This window comes from Phyllostomus hastatus, unplaced genomic scaffold (assembly GCF_019186645.2).
Source record: "Phyllostomus hastatus isolate PE091 unplaced genomic scaffold, TTU_PhHast_1.1 phas_scaffold_12, whole genome shotgun sequence".
NCBI lineage: Eukaryota > Metazoa > Chordata > Mammalia > Chiroptera > Phyllostomidae > Phyllostomus > Phyllostomus hastatus.
Window position 1 is genome coordinate 7712319 of NW_025334007.1, and position 17525 is coordinate 7729843.

A 17525-nucleotide genomic window follows, 5' to 3' on the forward strand; every position below is an offset into this window, starting at 1 on the left:
CTGGAAACCGGGGGGATGGGTGCGGCAGGCGATGGGGGCTCCCGCCTAGGGACTCAGGGTGAGAGCCCAACCTCTTGCTTCTGGTGGGAGGGGATTCCCCTTCCCAGGGCAGATTTGAAGCTGCGACCTCGTCGCCTAGCTTTGTGTTGGCAGCAAGGCTTGGAAATTACTCGGTTGGCCGCCTGGATGGATGGCGGGGTCGGAGGGGGGTCTGTTTTTCTTTAGTTCTCGATCTCCCGCCCCCTTTCCTGGCTGCTGACGGGTAACCCAAAGTGGCGAAGTTTACAGACAAGGGGTGTTGTCCTGACATCATAATCACACGCACATGTCCATACCTTGAGGGCTCGGCCGGCCGCTGTCCTCGGGACGCTCCCAAAAGCGCCGCTCCCCAATAAACCTCTTCCAGCCGAGCCCAGATGGTGGAACCCACAGCTCAGGCGATCGACACGGCAAAGAGGGAAGGATTAGCATCGCCAAGGAGTCTTCCCTGGAAATCCAAGTTATCAGTCCCTTTGGACCTCTCCACAGCCTGCTCCTTTGAAAACACGTCAACAAACAAACATGGTCCACAGGCAGATCTCAGCAGCCGTGGGGAGAACTGAGGCAGGGGTAGGGAGTGGAGGGCAAACAGGGGCAGAGAAAGAGAGGGGCAAGTGCAAGGCAAGCGGATTATGTTGCATTTCCTCCTATTACCAGACTTCCAGGAGGACAAACCTCGATGTCTGCGTAAAATGCATACCCTGAAGTGGATAAGACCCTGAAAGCAGCATTGGAGGAGGTTAACCTTGACTGGTTGGAGTTAAGGGGGTGGGGGGGGAGGCAAATATTTCTGTTTGTGCCCTCCAGTTCTTCCCAGCACCGGCTGTCAATCCCGACACTTGTTATCCTCACAAGGCTTCAGTTTGTTTGCCTGATCTCAGCAAGGTTTTCTTCCACAAGTAGAACTATAATTGCTATAATTCTACTGTATCATTTGGATCATTGCAGTATTGTTGTTTTCTCTCCCTCTTTCTCTCCTCCTAACACTGCAGTAACGCGCTCCAGTGTTAAATTAGCAGGTTGCGGAAGACCATAAATGAATGAAAGTTTGTTTTAAAAAAAGAAAGAAATTAAATAAATAAAACAGCAAAATGGCTTGGCAGAGGGGATATCACATCACAGAGAATCCTTGCGTGTAATCAGGACTTATTGTCTTCCCTTCCAATGGCTTCCAAATTGGTCACAAGACGGCAATGAAGTTTATTTCTATTGTTTAAATATATGTTTTGAAGAGGTTGAGCATAATTTAAGGGGACCTGAGCTGTCCGGTGTGGCTGGAAGCCCATTACAGCTTTATTTATCCATGTGTATATTGCATAATAAATTAAAGCATCCTAAATGAAAAGCGTGCAAGGTTAACTCCTCCAAACATTTTTTTCCTGTGTAATGACATCTAACTGCCACTCCCTTACACAGCATTTCTTGCAAATACAATTTGAAACTATAATGTAGAATTAGCCTTCACCACAGAAAAGAAAGGGGTTTCTTCCATTTGCCTCTTCTAGGTAATTATTATTTCCAGTCCTGGGGACAAGCCTCATTTTTTTTGCCATAAACAACAGTTTTAAACACTTCTGACCCCGGCTTCTGGCCATAATTGTCATTTTTATTTTACTGATTGGTTTTGAAAGGAGATGAAGTGCCAGCCATTGTTTTCCAGGCAGCCCAGGAAGAGAAAACCAACAGTTACACCAAAGATTAAAGGAGCCAGGAGCTGTGAATAAACAAGGACAACTGTAAATAATAGCATCACAAATGTGAAATTGCTTTTGGTTAGTGGGTAAAAGAAAGTGAACAAAGTGAGGCGAAAGGAAAGTGAAGTGTCATTGTGCTCTGAGAGTAAATATTAAATTGGCTCAACTAAAAGTTATTTTATACATGCGTGTAGAACCCAATGCTTAGAAGTCTTCCTCACTCAACAAATCAAAGTGTTCCTATAAATTAGATGCATCATTTGTTTTCTCAAAAAACACGTAAGGCAACACATATCCATCTGAAACCCATAATCTGATTACACACTATGGAGACACAAGCAGATTCTGTCCCCCTGTGGGTATGTCAGAGAAGCTTTCTGTGGAGGTTATTATTATTATTCTTATTATTATTATTATTATTATTATTATTATTATTTAGGGAATAGCAAGAGTCAATTGTAATTTTTCAAGTTGAGTATTGAATTGTGATAAGGATCATTTCAGGGCTGCGGGGTGTAAAGTGAGCTGGGTCAGGCCTTTCTCCCGGAAGTGAATGGGTGTGCCTTCACAACAGCGTCCTCACTTGGGAAGATTGATTAGAAAATACCAAAAATCAACAAAATAAAATAACAAAGGTAGCGTTTTCAGACAGGTTTCCCAAAGAAATACATTATATTCCACTAATAGAATTAGATTTAATTCCAAGGATCATTTAGTCAGAATCAGAAGAAATTGTATGTTAACCTCCCCTTTCACAGCAGATGGTTAAAATTAGAATACACCCCAGCAGAAAGTCCGACTTCTTTTTTTAAAAAACAGAGAACAGCTGCAGAAAGAGAAGGAGGGGGACCAAGAGTCGAGACCCCGTTAGGTTCTCGGAAATGATTTGTGCCTTTTGATTTCACAGGATCTTTTGTGGACCCATTTTCAGCCCACTCTTGCGTGTGCGGAGCTGAGTGTGAAGTAACGGAGCCACCCGGCAGCCGGGTCTTGTGGATTTCCGACGCAGCGCCGGCCGGGGAGGGAAAAGTGCCTGTGTCCTTGTCGCAGCTATCAGCCGCAGGGATGCCCGCGAGGGTACGCGGCTGGAGGCTGCGGAGAGACCGCTGAGTCTACGCTCTGGGCTGTGCTGAGACCCGCGCGGCCCGAGTGGGCTCTCCAGGACTCGAGGGGGAAGTGAGGGGGTGGGAGAATCAGCGTGCAGAAGGTTTATTTAAAACTGAATGGGACTGCATAAAAACACCGAACTGTTGGTGAGGATGGAAAAGGAAGAATGCAGGAAACGCGGAAGATCCCAGGTGCCTTGAAACAGCAGAGCGGGCTTAAAGGAAAAGCAAATGTCAAAGATAGTTGCGGTTCTCCTCTGCCCACCCCTCATCCCCGTCACTCAAGTGTGGGGGAAAACTGGCGAGAATCTAACGAACACACAAAGAAAGAGGGATACAAAGACAGAGGCACTGAAAGACAGAGAGAGATATCCTTTTCCGCTTGTCTTTAATAGTGGGAGCAATACTAGCATTAGTGTTAACAGCACTATCAAAGCGCCTGTTTCCAACTCTTCGTCCCCCTCAAGCAGTGTCTTGAATGCCCTAGCCAAGCCAGCCTGCTCTGTCCGCCACCCACCCACCAGCATCCAAGAGTTAGGCATATGTTTATGGCTGAAAAATATCCCAGTTATGTATCCTTGTATTTTAAAATATCATCTGAAAGTGATTCAAGTATAATCCTTAAAAAAAAAAAAAAACAAAAAAAAACACGCTTTTCTCTTTGACACTTTGGAGGGGTTGAAAGAGGAAAACCCGGCGTGGATTCCCCCTCTCCGGCCCATCTCCCACTCACCACCCTCGCCCCAGCCCTGCCAGCGTCAAGCCTCTGGCTGTCCCGTGGGCCGTGCACCCAGGCCAGGAGAAAGTCCGGGCCAGCCGCTTGCCGGGACGCGGCCCAACCTCAAACCGAGTTGGGTCTTGGTTCACAGCGCTGGACGCGCAGGGAGCTGCTTGGGAACAGCCGTGCTCTTCCTCGCGCTCACTCGCTCACCTTTGCCTGTGGGAGTCAGGCCAAGGGAATTCAGAATTTTACGCGCTTACATTTGGTTGAAGCGGACCGGGGTCCTTCCCATCCTGGAGCGTTCAGATCCCTGGCAAGTTCCGCTCCCTGCGCTCGATTCCAGACTGTCTAGCCTCGGGGCGTCGGCCTAGCTCGCGACGCACACTTCTGAAGGGGAGGGAAAAGAGTCTGAAGAGAAGGGGGACACTCCCGAATCTTTCCCTAGCCGCCTTCCTCACAGCCGACACTCGCCTGATCCCTTCTGCCCTGTAGGTAAGGAGGCCTCGCGCCCTTGGCAGAGCTTCATCTTTAAAGGAACTTTTTCCAAGAGTTAGGTGGAGATGAGAGAGGTTCGGGAACGTTACTAAAAAGAGAGCAACCGCCGGGGTGCAGGGTGAAGACAAGAGAAAACTTAACGTTCAAACGGCACAGGCACATGTTGGCTTGGGTTCTTTACCCTGGCATCTTTGCGGCCCGTTCGTCGTAAATAGGGCCGCGACTGAGCGCCACTGAGGTCAAGGCGCTGTCCTGGGAGGGCAATACGGCTTTGAAAAGTGCAAAGTCCGTCCGAACGCGAGCCTCGAGGCCTCACTTACAAGGAGCGAGGGAGGGCCTGCGGTGCATGGAAAGGGCGCACATCGCCCCAGTAGAACCCACAAGCCTAACATCGGAGTAGCCTAGAACTTCGGGCCAGCCCTAAAGAGTTAAAGGAGGAGAAGCAGGAAGACGATGGAGAACTTTGAAAGTTGTTACTTAAAAACAAAAAAGAAAAAGAAAATCGACTCGGGTTAGTGCCCACTGCCCCCCACAGCCAGCTTTTCCGGAATCCAGTCCGTGCTTTGCACTCAGCTTGCAGACCCGCGCAGCCGGGCTCCGGTGCGAGCCAATCAGAGCACTCCTCTCAGCACGTGGAGGAGAGAGACTCCAGAGCTCCGCTCCCGCTGCTCAGTACACTTGTTACTGCTTGTCCGGTGCGCGGAGAGGGCGAGCTCTGGCCGCAGGCAGGGCAGGAGCCGGCAGCCAACAACTGAGGGAGGCAGAAAGGCACAGAGATCGCAATAATATCCATTATAACCAGCCATCTATCCCTAGCCCCCAGCACACACACATCCATCCCACCCGCCGGGAGAGGCAGACAGCGGCCCGCTCTGTGCGCCCAGGGAAAAAGCCCCAGCCATGAGCAATCAGTACCAGGAGGAGGGCTGCTCCGAGAGGCCCGAGTGCAAAAGTAAATCTCCAACTTTGCTCTCCTCCTACTGCATCGACAGCATCCTGGGCCGGAGAAGCCCGTGCAAAATGAGGCTGCTGGGAGCTGCGCAGACCTTGCCTGCCCCGCTGGCCAGCCGCGCCGACCAGGAAAAGGCCTTGCAAGGTAAGGCTGCGCCCTCCACGAACCTACAAAGCGCTCCGGGCACTGGTTTGGGTGTTAGATGATCGGGGGCCAGGGCCCTGGGGTTGCCAAGCTGGAGACAGAGGAAAGATAGGGAACAACTCTGAGGCCTGGTGCCTCAAAAGGCGATAAACATGTCGCAGGGGGTTGTCTCTCCCTCCCTCTCTGCTTCCAGAAAAAGCAGAGGCCAAGCTTTGCTTTGGGGGCCTTTAGGTTCTTGATGTTGCTCGTTAGGTCGTGTAAGTGTCCTCTTTGGTAGCCTTAGGGATGCTCTGATAAGGGGCGACAGGTCAGAAACAGCGAGCTCCAGGTGGACCCTTGTAAGAACAACTTGGTTAAGAACCCCGAAGCTGTAAGTGGGGGTGACCAGGCAGAGTGACCCTTGGTCTTTCCTGTTTGGAAGATTTCTTTAAACGTGATGTTATGCCTTTTTTTCCCCCCGCTACTTTCAGATTTCTTGTACCTTTTAAACCCAACCTTTGCAAAAACATCTCCCTGGAATTCCCAAATGTTGCTTACTGTATATGAAATGTATGAAATGTGCCACTTCTGGATGCTATTTTTTTCTCTGCTATGTTATTTTCAAAAATAGACTTAAATATTTAAAAGGTTTTATTTTTTTTCTAAAATTAAAAATTCCATAACAACTGTTGTTTTACTCCGAACCTGTTACGCTCAAGTGTTGCAGAGCTGGCTGCAGAGGTGTCCTGGAATCGTTTGTTTCTTTTAAGACCCGAAAACCAGCGGGCCAGCCGCGGTGCCACTTGGAAGACTGGAGCGGAAGGTGGAGAAAGGGCCTTTTAAAATGAAACTGACTTTTTCCTTTTCTTGTTTTAGCCTGCAATGGCATATGGGCAGGGCCCTTCCTCGAAGGGAAGAAGCAGCCTAAGCCTGTTGCACCCTGTCCACCTCCACTCAGGCTCTTTTGAGCCCATTTTCGCCCAGACGATTTCTCTTTACCTTTTTGGGCCAGAACCCCCCACCCCACCTCAGGCTGCTGGCTGTTGGCCCCAGCCCCATTCAGCCCTCAGGACCACTGGGCCGCTCCCGCTTCCACGGGTCACCCGCGGGCCGGCGCCCCTTTTGCCAGCCTGGGCCCGTGTGGCAGAGCAGCAGAGGTCATGGGCAAAGTTTTCAGGGGGACAGTCAGTTTGTGAAAAGTTGTTAAATGTTTTCAGATTCTCCTAGCCCTGAAATGGGAGGAGAAAAAAAACTGATAAATAGAACAAGGGGAAAGAGGAAAGAAGGACGGGTGAATGCACAAAAAGAGAAAGGAAGGAAAGAGGAAACAAAGATAAGAAAAGGGAGCGACTCTGACAAAAGGAGAAGGGAAAAAATGGAAGGAAAAAAGGAAATAAAGTGAAGAACAGGAGATGGGAAGGAAAGAAGTGAGGAGCGGAGGGGAGAGAAAGAAAAGGGGAAACAAGGGAAAGGAGGAAAGAGAAAGGTGTAAAGAAAAAGCCAGAAAAGTGGGGAAAGGAGGCGAGAGAGGAGAAGTCCGGCAGTGCGGCGCAGCGGGTGAGGGACTGACGGAGCCTGGGCGCCCTAGAGCAGTGACGGTCTGCCCCTTAGCGACTCTGCCCGGGACGCCAGCCCGGCTGGCGTGCTGACCACTCTCCCTTGCCCGCAGGCTCCCCCAAGGGCAGCAGCGCCCCGTTCGAGGCCGAGCTGCACCTGCCGCCCAAGCTGCGGCGCCTGTACGGCCCGGGCGGGGGCCGCCTCCTCCAGGGCGCCGCAGCTGCGGCCGCGGCCGCGGCAGCGGCCACAGCGGGTCCGCGCGGGGAGGCCCCTCCGCCGCCGCCGCCGCCAACCGCGCGGCCCGGGGAGCGCCCGGACGGCACCGGGGCCGCTGTGGCCGCCGCTGCCGCCGCGGCGGCCTGGGACACGCTGAAGATAAGCCAGGCGCCGCAGGTGAGCATCAGCCGCAGCAAGTCGTACCGTGAAAACGGGGCGCCCTTCGTGCCGCCACCGCCCGCGCTGGACGAGCTGGGCGGCCCGGGGGGCGCCGCGCACCCGGACGAGCGCCTCGGCACAGCTGGCGGCCCCGGTGGCGCCCAGCCAGCAGGTGGTGGCACGGGCGCCGAGGACGATGAGGAGGAACTGCTGGAGGACGAAGAAGACGAGGATGAGGAAGAAGAACTGCTTGAGGACGACGAGGAAGAGCTGCTGGAAGATGACGCCCGCGCGCTGCTCAAGGAGCCCCGACGCTGCGCGGTGTCCGCCACCGGCGCGGTGGCTGCCGCCGCTGCAGCCACCGTGGCCACTGAGGGCGGGGAGCTGTCGCCCAAGGAGGAGCTGCTGCTGCACCCAGAGGACGCTGAGGGCAAGGACGGCGAGGACAGCGTGTGCCTGTCTGCGGGAAGCGACTCGGAGGAGGGGCTACTCAAGCGCAAACAGCGGCGCTACCGCACCACGTTCACCAGCTACCAGCTGGAGGAACTGGAGCGGGCCTTCCAGAAGACGCACTATCCAGATGTCTTCACCAGGTAGGCGCGCGCGGGGTGGGCTGGCTGCAACGGCTGGAGGGCGCCAGCGGACCCCAGAGAAGGGAGGCGGGTGGGCGAGGCCCTCGGCTCGGGTAGGGACTTCGCTCCTGGACTCTACCCAGGCGCGCCCTCCCAACGAATCCACCACTGCTAACCAGGAACCACCCACTCGTCCTCCTCCACCCCTACTCCAGACTTTAAGTTCAAACTGGGATGATTTCTTTGCTTCCCAAGGTGTACCCAGTTTAATTTTTTTTTTCAAAGTACAAGTTTTAGTTAGAAAGAATCCAGCCTCTCCAAAGGGTTGCCCGAACACCACTTTGGAGAGGTGAGCACCCCAGCACACACTTACTGCAGGGCCCCGGGCGCAGCGGTCCCGGCTAGGTCCCAAGCGGGGCACAGGAAACTCGTTGCCTGCCCTTTCGGCCAAAGGAAAGCAGGGCCTATTTTTGGCCGCTGATTGGGGCACTCGCCACCCCCGCCTGATGCCCCAGGAGCCTCGTGGGTATCAGTTACGCTGTTCACAGTGAAGCTGGAGCCCATGCCTGCAGAAAAGGCCTTTAAAAATATCCAAGTTCTGTCGCTTGAGGACTCCTGAAATACCCGAAGGAAGTCAGAACTGGGCAGTGTTTGGTATCTGTACACCTTGTGGCACCAGCCAGGATCTTGCCTCTCATCACTATCCTCTCTCACCCGTCACGTTAACCCTGCATTCGTTTAATGCACACGGGTTTACAGGGGCCGGCGAAGCATAGACGAAACAGCAGGGGGGATTTTTCTTTTTTGAGTGGGTGGCCAACCTTGCTCTTTTCCGCTCCCCTTCGAGCTCACCTGTGTGTGTGTATTTTGGAGAGATGTGCCTGTGAGAATACTGGGCACCTAGCCCCCATTATTTATCCGACCTGGGGTGCCAGCCCGGCTGCGGGCTTTCCTTTCGCACCCTAAGGCCAAGGTCTTGGCTCAGGCAAGGAGCCAGGATTACAACAAACTTCCCCCACTGTGGAGGGAGAAAGGAATGGGTCTGCCTCTTTTGGGGCTTGTTTAAGCTCAGGCAGCTCCTTCGCACCAGACGTGTGCAGCTTTTCAATGTGCATTTTAGAAGCGGGAAGCTGCCTGCCCCTTTGAACCGAAGGAGAGATTGCCGCTTAGGGCTCAGGAGGCCGGAGCCAACTCTAAAGTGCAGTTGCTCTGGCAATTAATTGCCAAACTTTCCTAGCCAGAAACAGTTTTGAAAAAAAGAAGTGCTTTGGATGCTGGGTGTGAAGGCACTAAACTTGCTCATCCCTTGAGCTAAATTGGGTTCTCCCCTATATTATCCAAGCCCTTCATTACCATTTAAAAAGAAAATGAAATTATAAATTAGTGTGTGCTGTCAAATAGCTAACTCGCCAATCGGCTTTTTGCATTTATCACACATATGTGTACTTCAAAAGAAGAAAATGATGTGGTGTCAGTTGGCATCCGGGTCTGCCCTTTTTTTTTTAGCTTCTCCAGAGGGAACCAAAGCCCTCAAAGAGGGGGGCAGCTTCTTACCACCACCCCACGCCCACCTCTTTTGGTCCCAGGCGTTACTTAGAGCCCCCTGGGTCATGCTCCAAGGGAACGAAGAGTGTGGTTTTAATTTACTGGTGCTTACTGAAGCAGGGGGCGACCAAAAGCGCTTAGGAAACGGGCTTTCTCTCAGCCCTGAAGTTTCTGGTGTGGAATGGAGTAGGGGGGGCGCTGCTAGCAGTGCAGACCCGGGTCCCAGGCTGGTGCAGGCCCACTCCGCTCTATCGTCTTAGCGAGCCGCCAGCCAATTATTCTGGGTGCGCTCATATTTTCGGTAAACAGGTCGTAAGCCGTTTTACAGCATCTTAATGGTTTCCTATTTGCCTTAATTGTCACAGTAATAACTGCAATGACGGGGTAGGGTTTCAGTTAAATTGACTTCCCCTGAGATGGGCAGGGTTTGTAGTGGGCACTGGAGTCAGGAGGTGCGCAGAATTTTGTTTAATCGAAAAATTACCCCACTGAACTCTTAACAAGCTTAACATATCTCCAGAGGGTAATGGGGAGTATGACCTAAGGGGGGGAAGGGAGGGAGGAAGGCAGGGGAGAGAGACACCGATGGGAAGGCAGAGAGGTGGAAAGAGAGGTGAGGGAGAGAAAATAAATCTAAAGAAGGTGGACAGAAACCAAGAGGGCATAAACATTTTTTTTAAAAAAATGGAGTGCTGAGTTCTCCCATTTACTCTTAGGATAGAACAGGACATACGCACTGTGTGTGTGTGTGTGTGTGTGTGTGTGTGTGTGTGCCCATGCTGTCAGTCTAACTCTGGTTTAACAGAGAGTGAGAGATGATCCCATTGCCCAGTTTTGGAGCCTTACAGACTCAAGAAGCCACCCGTTGCTCTTGAATATAATATGAAACAATATAATATGTAATAGCCCATATCTGGCAATGTGCTGTGTTTTTATGTTTTCAATCAAACAGTAGGCACTCCAGTGTGGTAGGGATGGTGATGCCCACGTGTTTGGGGATGAGGGCAGGCAGCCAGGGGAGGCCCTGATGGGGGAGGCCTGCCAGCGAGCGGAAGGAGGCTGAGAAGGGGGTGCTGGAGCTTGCAGTGACCTCCTGTCGGTGTGTTGCTTTCTTATAGGGAGGAACTGGCCATGAGGCTGGACTTGACCGAGGCCCGAGTCCAGGTGAGCTGCTCCCCAGAGAGAAGTGGCGGGAGGCGGGCTGGCAGGGAGAGTGGGAGAGAGGTGGGTTGATGGATTTGAAGACCCTTTTATTAAGTACAGAGAAGCAGAATCGGAAAAAGAGACCTAAACATTCATACACCAAAAAAGATTAAAATATGAAGGCCTGTGGGGGGTAGGGGGGGTGGTTCTGGCTTTGGGAGCCTTAAAAAGGGGTCAGGGATCAGAAAGGGGATAGAAGTTCCCTGAGACTAAAGTTCAGGAGCCCCCTCCCCCTCCACAGCCCCTGTAGGAACCACTCCTCGAACTGACTTCTCCAGATTGAAATAATGGGATGGAGCATGGATTTGGTTGTTAGACAAATCCGCTCAGCTCCAAGCAGGTATTTGGCTGCGATTAAGTCTCCGATCGGGCTTCATAAAAGCCCACTTAGTGCTAGAACAAACAGGGCCATTTGAAGGCAAAATGCTGTTTGATTTCCCCTCCGCCCACACAAGGAGCTGGCTAATGCTATTTGATTTCCCATTTTTTATAGCAATGAGCCCACAATGATCTAATAGGGAGCGAGTGCAATGCTATTAAAGGTGTTTGCAGCCCCATACCAGAGTGCATTTCCGAACCCAGGACTCATAACCAAAGAGACGATCAACACTGGGCAGCCCGATGGCCAACAGAAAACAGATGTCCCTGAGCTAGAAGCTGAGTGAATCACTTTACAGTCAAAATCAGGCACTGATAAAGCACAATAAATTCCATATGGCTCATTTAATACACAACAGCTTCTTGCATTAGAGGGCTAATGATGAGGCCTGTCCCCTCCTTTCTGTTGACACATTTCTCCATTGTCAAACAGAGATGTGACAGCAACTCCGTATTTTTCAGCTCAGGGGAACAAGTCGTGGGAAAGTTAAATAACTTTTAAAAAGAAAGAGAGCGCCCCCCCTCCCCTTCTCCTCTCTCCCTATTCACTGGAGAAGATGTAATTAAGTGAATATGAATTATTAGAGTCCTTTCGTTTACCTTTGGGGGGCCTCAGAGGTATTAATTCAATAATGAGGAATTGCAGGGGGACATCTTGATAATTGCAGTTGAGCCGGAGAGACAATCCGTCTGTAAAAGGTTTCCCCGTTCTTTGAGGGTATTCTATCCGTGTGCCCCCTCCCTGACTCCTTTCACTGCCCTGAGGAGTGGCGGATATTCTCGTCTAGACAGATTTGGATACACAAAAGCTGCCCACCCAGCTTGGTCCCATCTAGTCTTACCTTTTCAAGCCTCTGAATTTCCACACTAGACTGTTTCTGCAATTCACAAGTAGATTATTTGAGGGCTGTGGAATGTTGGGGATGGGCCCCCTTTCAGCAGAATTTTAAGTAATCGACTGATTTGGATTCTGGATTTTTCTTGCCCTGAGTAGCTGCCTAGAAGTCAGGCCAAGCTTAGGTACTAGTGTTAGTAACCACAACCCCAGTGTGTATATTTGAAAGATGTGGATGTCTATAAAATATTGTTACAACATATTCCTCTGGGATCATTTACATCATATTATAATATAACTCTGTATAGCCTGGAGTTCATTCTTAATTTTTACACTTGTGCGCAGGCATAAACCCAGCCCTACAAATATTAACGCCTTCAGGGGAGAAGGAGCGTATCTCAGCTGTGGGTGTGATGAGCAGGTCACATAAAAATAATCTCAGGCTCCTGGGAGTTATTTTTAGACTGGTAGCTGCCACATTTCAGGTAAAGGTCTCTACTAAAACTGCTTTCTATTAACAATTAGGAAGATACCTTGTGCTGAAAACCTCCCCCAAGCCTAGAACTGTCTTATTTTAAACCACGTTCCCCCCAAAGAAATAAAGGACCTGTTAGCTCCGAAGATGTATCCTGCACTCTGGTTTCTGCGTGTCTAGGGATTGCTGCATACCTGCTGCGCACGGGCAATGCCCCCCTGGGCAGGGCCACAGCCCCTGCAGAAGGCAGGCTGGGTGCCCTGGGTGCCATTTCATGGAGAACAGACACTGAGATGCATGCTTGTTCCGGAATTACTGTGGGCATGTCTTCCCTTCCAGCTCTTCCCAAACCCCAGAGCCCAAGCTAGAACTCTGGGTGTTCAATAAACATTTTTGGAAAGGCTAAGTGAACCACCTCCCCCAATTCCCTTTTCAATACAGAGCAGGGATTTTGCCAGGCTTGGGTAAACCTGAAGTAGGTGATAATGCAGCAGAAAGCTGATTTACTTTCGCTTCTCTGGACGTGAGCTTTCACATACCTCATTTTACTCCTCCTTCCCAGCAGCCTTATGAGTACAGCTTTATTACGCCCGTTTTGCAGATTAGAAGACTGAGGTTAAGAAAGGTGTAGGCGGCCTGCCTAAATATGCACAGTAAGCAGCTGACTACGTGGACATTGAAACCTTGCTTTCCCCATCTCTAAACCCACCAAACAACTTTCCTTACACTTGGAAAGAACTAGGTTCATTGAAATACCCTATGGAACAGGTTTGTGTGGCCCATGTTTCCTGCTGGCTTTAAGTTTGGGCTCTTTTTCACCACCCGTTTGGCCTCAGAGGTGTCCTTGAATGACCTGAGGCTGGAGAGGGGCCAGGTGGGCGCAGGCTGCAGTGGAAAGGAGGGAGGGCCCTGGAGCCGCGCGCAACAGCTCTCTCCGCTTTGCAGGTTTGGTTCCAGAACCGTCGGGCGAAGTGGCGCAAGCGGGAGAAGGCGGGCGCACAGACCCATCCTCCGGGGCTGCCCTTCCCCGGGCCACTGTCGGCCACCCACCCACTCAGCCCCTACCTAGACGCCAGCCCCTTCCCCCCGCACCACCCGGCACTGGACTCAGCCTGGACAGCCGCTGCCGCTGCTGCTGCCGCAGCCTTTCCGAGCCTACCTCCGCCTCCAGGCTCGGCCAGCCTGCCGCCCAGCGGGGCGCCTTTGGGCCTGAGCACTTTCCTTGGAGCCGCTGTGTTCCGGCACCCTGCCTTCATCAGCCCTGCATTTGGCAGGTAACATGCGGTCTCGGGGTGTCTGTCCATCTGTCTCCTACACACATACATGCACACACAACCTGGGGTGAAGGAGGAGGCCCGAAGCAGACAGGGGATAGACGTGTCTTTTCTCTCTGGCCCAACCTAAGAGATAGCCAAAGAAAATACTCTCTAACATTTCTCAAGCAATATGGATCTTGAAGGGAAGGACTTGACTGAGTGGCAAAGAGGAGGGCAGTGGTAGTAACAACCAGAACAACTCTGAGTGTTCAATGAAAGCTGTAAAAGTACCTTTTGAAGGTGGCGAGGGCCCAAGCCATAGGTGATATGTGTAAACATCTACAGGGCCGGGATGGGTACAAGTTTTGTAAAAGTCCTTCTGCATGCCCCAAAGCCTGGTGGTTATAGGGATGGAGCCCTGCAGTCAAGGGCCCTCTGCGTGCAAAGAATTCTTTCTTCTTCCCCAGACTGTATATTCCTTGTCACTCAAGTGACCCGCTGCCAACCATACACAACCTGTGCGTGCAATCCCCGACCCTAACGAGGTACAAGACAACGAAATAAGAGGAACAGTTCATCATGTTATAACTCCCTCTCTTTAAATGAACATCAAATGATGAAATTAAAAGTCTGTATAATCACACAGGCAGAGAAACAAAGGAAGGATGTATTAAGTTGGAAAGTGCAGCAAAAATAAAACTGAATGCAGCTTCCATGATCTCTCTTGGGGAGAACAAAGAAATAATAGATTCATCCAACTGTGCAGCCACATAACAAGAATCATCTTAGGGAGAAAATTAAAAAAAAATACCTAAGTAAAAATTAGTTTCTTGTAACAAACCAAGAAAATAGCGAGTGCATTTAAGTGTAGTGACTCAGTTTACCTAGTGGAACCAGGGCATGTTATGCTTCCTCCAAGTCATACTTTATTTATTTCAGGGGTTGGGAATTATGTCCTGTGTCCCTGGTCCCTGCTCCCCATCCATTTCCCTTCTGATAACAAGTGACTTGTAAAAGCCGGCAAACCACAGCAGGGGCACTGGGCTGTGAGGTTTGGAGGGCTAGAAAAGGGGTGCACTGGGCATGGCATGAGGGGTTGAGAGGCAGGAGACTCTCTTCCAGCCCTAGTGGTCCCATACCTAATTGTGGAAAGGCCTAGTTGGCCCTACAGAGGCCAGGAGCAAGACCCCTGGGGAGAAGTGGGGGGAGGAGGGATGTAGGGGTAGAGGAGTGTAGGGGTGGGGGTGTGTCATGTCCAGGGACAGGTCCAGCCTCCGCTGCAGAATCATGGTGCTGTGAGAAGGTGGTGGAGGCAGCTTGAGGAGCAATCCCGGTGCTGCCCGGAGGAGGTGCCATGGAGTGGGGTTCCAGGCTTGGATGTTGCTGTGCAACATGCGCAGGGTTGCCGAATCTAGTGGCTCTCTGGGGCAAGACGTTGCAGGGGCAAGGGGAAGGCTTCGGGGAACAGAATGTGGGGATGCTGACAGGTCGGGTCATAGCTTATTGTCCATCGGCAATCTACAGGGGGCGCCCCCACCTCGACCTCGCGGTCATTGGCAGGGCACAGGCAACTCAGCCTGGCGCAGGAGGGCGGTTCTGTCCTCCGGAAGTTCGGTAAACGGGCGGGATTTTCCAGGGCCAAAAAAGTCCTGGGCTGAGAAGGTGCCCTAGAGAGAGTATCAAAGTCTGCAGCACAGGTCTTTATCAGTTTTGATACCTTCTTCTCCCTTTCTTTTTTCCCTCTCCCCCCGCCTTTTTTCTCTTTGTCTCTCCTCTGTCCTGTCAAATAGTATGGCACGCAATTGGAGCTCTTGGTCTGGGAATAGACCCTCTTCTTAAGAGAGAGCACAGAATCTGTCTAATTGGGCAGTGGAATTTGGGGCGGGAGAGGGGGAGCCCTGTCTCTGCTCCGGCTTTGGCCTCGTGGTCTTTTTTTCTCCGTTGGTTCCCTACTCCAGTAAAGCCCTCTCGCAGTGCATAGCTTCCCGCCTGTGCTCCCACCTGCTTCCCAGCCCGCGACCCACCCTGGCCCAGCAGCGCGCGCCTCTGCTTGCCAGGGCAGAGGCGTCGGGAAACGCTGCTGGGAAACGCTGCCGGAGGTTCTGCCCTCAGCTCCCGAGGCCGTGACCGCGCTGTTTGCTCTACCTGCAGGCTCTTTTCCACCATGGCCCCCCTGACCAGTGCGTCGACCGCTGCCGCGCTCCTGAGACAGCCCACGCCAGCCGTGGAGGGCGCGGTGGCGTCGGGCGCGCTGGCCGACCCGGCCACAGCGGCTGCAGACAGACGCGCCTCTAGCATAGCCGCGCTGAGGCTCAAGGCCAAGGAGCACGCTGCGCAGCTCACACAGCTCAACATCCTGCCGGGCACCAGCACGGGCAAGGAGGTGTGCTAAAGGCTGCTCTGCATCCTCGCGCCCAGGGCGCGCCCGTAAAGGTCACCTCATTCAGCACCACTCAAGACCAAATGGAAACAGAGGACCAGCACACTCCCGAGAGGCCACTGAGAGAGCGCAGCCGCTTTCGCAGCAGCCTGGACTCGGGCAAGGCAGCCCTCAGGCGGTACCGGAGGTGGTATCTCCTCGGCTGGCTGTCCACCCGCCCCTGTCCCTGCCCCCGCCCCCGCCCCCGCCCCCACCCCTGCCAACCCCGCTCCAAGGCGAACATCCACTCTCTCCCGTTCTTAACTTTACTGAAAATATCTGGGGAGGTTTTCTCCTCAAAATGCCTGGTAATGAAGTTAAAAAAAAATTTTAAAAGCCCAACCTCTCTTCCTCCAGACCATCCCTCTTAGCTTTTTTTTTAAATAGTATTTTTGGCGCTCAAGTTGATCCCCCCAGTGTGGGCCCCGGTGCGAAGCCAGGGCCAGGGACGCAAATGCGAATCTGTAAGATAGCTAATAGTGCACTTAACGGAAAGGGGCGTCTTGTTCTTGTTCTCTTCTTTATCATACACCAACCAAGGTTTTTATATCAAACCAAAGGGAAATACTCTGCTAGAATATGGACTGTTGAAGTCACCAAACTGTGATTATTGATTCTGTACATACCATTGTTATTAAAAAAAAAAGAACAGAGCTTTGTATATTTGAAATGTTATAACGCAATTGCACTCAGCGTGGTATGGTAAAAGTTTGTCCTGTAGATTCTTACTGTGTTGTAGATACGGTAGGGTTCCTAGACAAATATTTATGTACTCAAGCCCTTTATTTAACTTATTAACTGTAGAGGCTTCTGAAACCTTCAAGATAAAGGCAATGGTACAGTACTTTTGTGTAATGTGTAATTGTTATCACTTTTCCTTGCTATCTAGTGGAGAAGTGTCACGCTCAAAATAAAAAAAAATTATATGTTTAACAAAAGGAAGTGTGAATGCTTTGTGCAGACACTGAGGGCACAGTAGAAAGGGGATACCCACAGGCCAGGGGTGGGCTCCGGTGCCCCAGCATTTCCCAGATTTATCTGCATCCCCCTTTTGCTGGCACAGGCCCCTGGTTTGAATCCGATCCTCACAGGGATCCGGGCTTCCTACAATGGCTAAGCACCCCAAGGTGGTGCTTTCTCTGGCATCTCAGCTCCCCTAGCGGGGACAGGGGGTCCTGGGCCATGGAGGTGGGGTGGGCTGGAGGGTGGGTGGGGGCAAGGTAGGCGTTGTTGATGGTGAAGACAAATTTGAAGTGAGCGGGTGTCTTGGCTCGGAAGTCGAAAGAAGCTGTTCGTGGAAAGTGCCACGTAGCAAGGAAGTGCGCAGTCCTCGTTGACAGGTAATGGTGAGAAACCCAGGGGCTGGCTTCCGAGGGGGCGGGCTCCACGTACAGGGTACACTGGGGAAGAGGGAGAAGGAGAGGGAGGGAGGGAGAGAGAGAGAGAGAGAGTGCGAGAGAGAGCGCGAGCGAGCTCGGGAATGGTGACAAATGCAGCAAGGGGTACGCAAGTGGCAGATCTTAACTCGACAAATGTCATTACATCAGTTATCCCGGCACTGGGAAATGTATACATTTTAAAAAATCTAAACAACTCAAGTTTCCAGAGAAGACCCCCAACAGATTTTGGATCGGTAACCCTTTGGTACACCCCTCCCCCGAGCCGGAACGGGAGTCTCACCCTCCCGCAGGCCCTGCCTGTGCCCCGCTGGGTGACCGCTTGGTGTAAGCCCGCCCTCCGGGGCCGGGTCTCGCCAACGCTCCCAGGGTGATGGGAAAGG

At 52.0% G+C, this 17525-nt stretch overlaps 1 protein-coding gene and 1 long non-coding RNA gene across 2 annotated transcripts; one reads left to right on the forward strand and one right to left on the reverse strand.

Annotated features, from left to right (window-relative positions):
• Window positions 1-4667: 4667 nt before the first annotated feature.
• Window positions 4668-7234, reverse strand: LOC123830081. Its single transcript, XR_006787692.1, has 3 exons — window positions 7108-7234; window positions 4971-5242; window positions 4668-4806 (listed from the first exon to the last, which is right to left on the reverse strand). It is a non-coding gene; the product is annotated as an uncharacterized LOC123830081 (long non-coding RNA).
• ARX (aristaless related homeobox) lies at window positions 4759-15930 on the forward strand. The gene is made up of 5 exons (XM_045856086.1): window positions 4759-5151; window positions 6800-7655; window positions 10298-10343; window positions 13016-13344; window positions 15478-15930. The coding sequence occupies exons 1-5, from the start codon at window positions 4956-4958 to the stop codon at window positions 15716-15718; spliced, it is 1668 nt and encodes a 555-aa protein (XP_045712042.1). The 5' UTR covers window positions 4759-4955; the 3' UTR covers window positions 15719-15930.
• Window positions 15931-17525: the final 1595 nt, after the last annotated feature.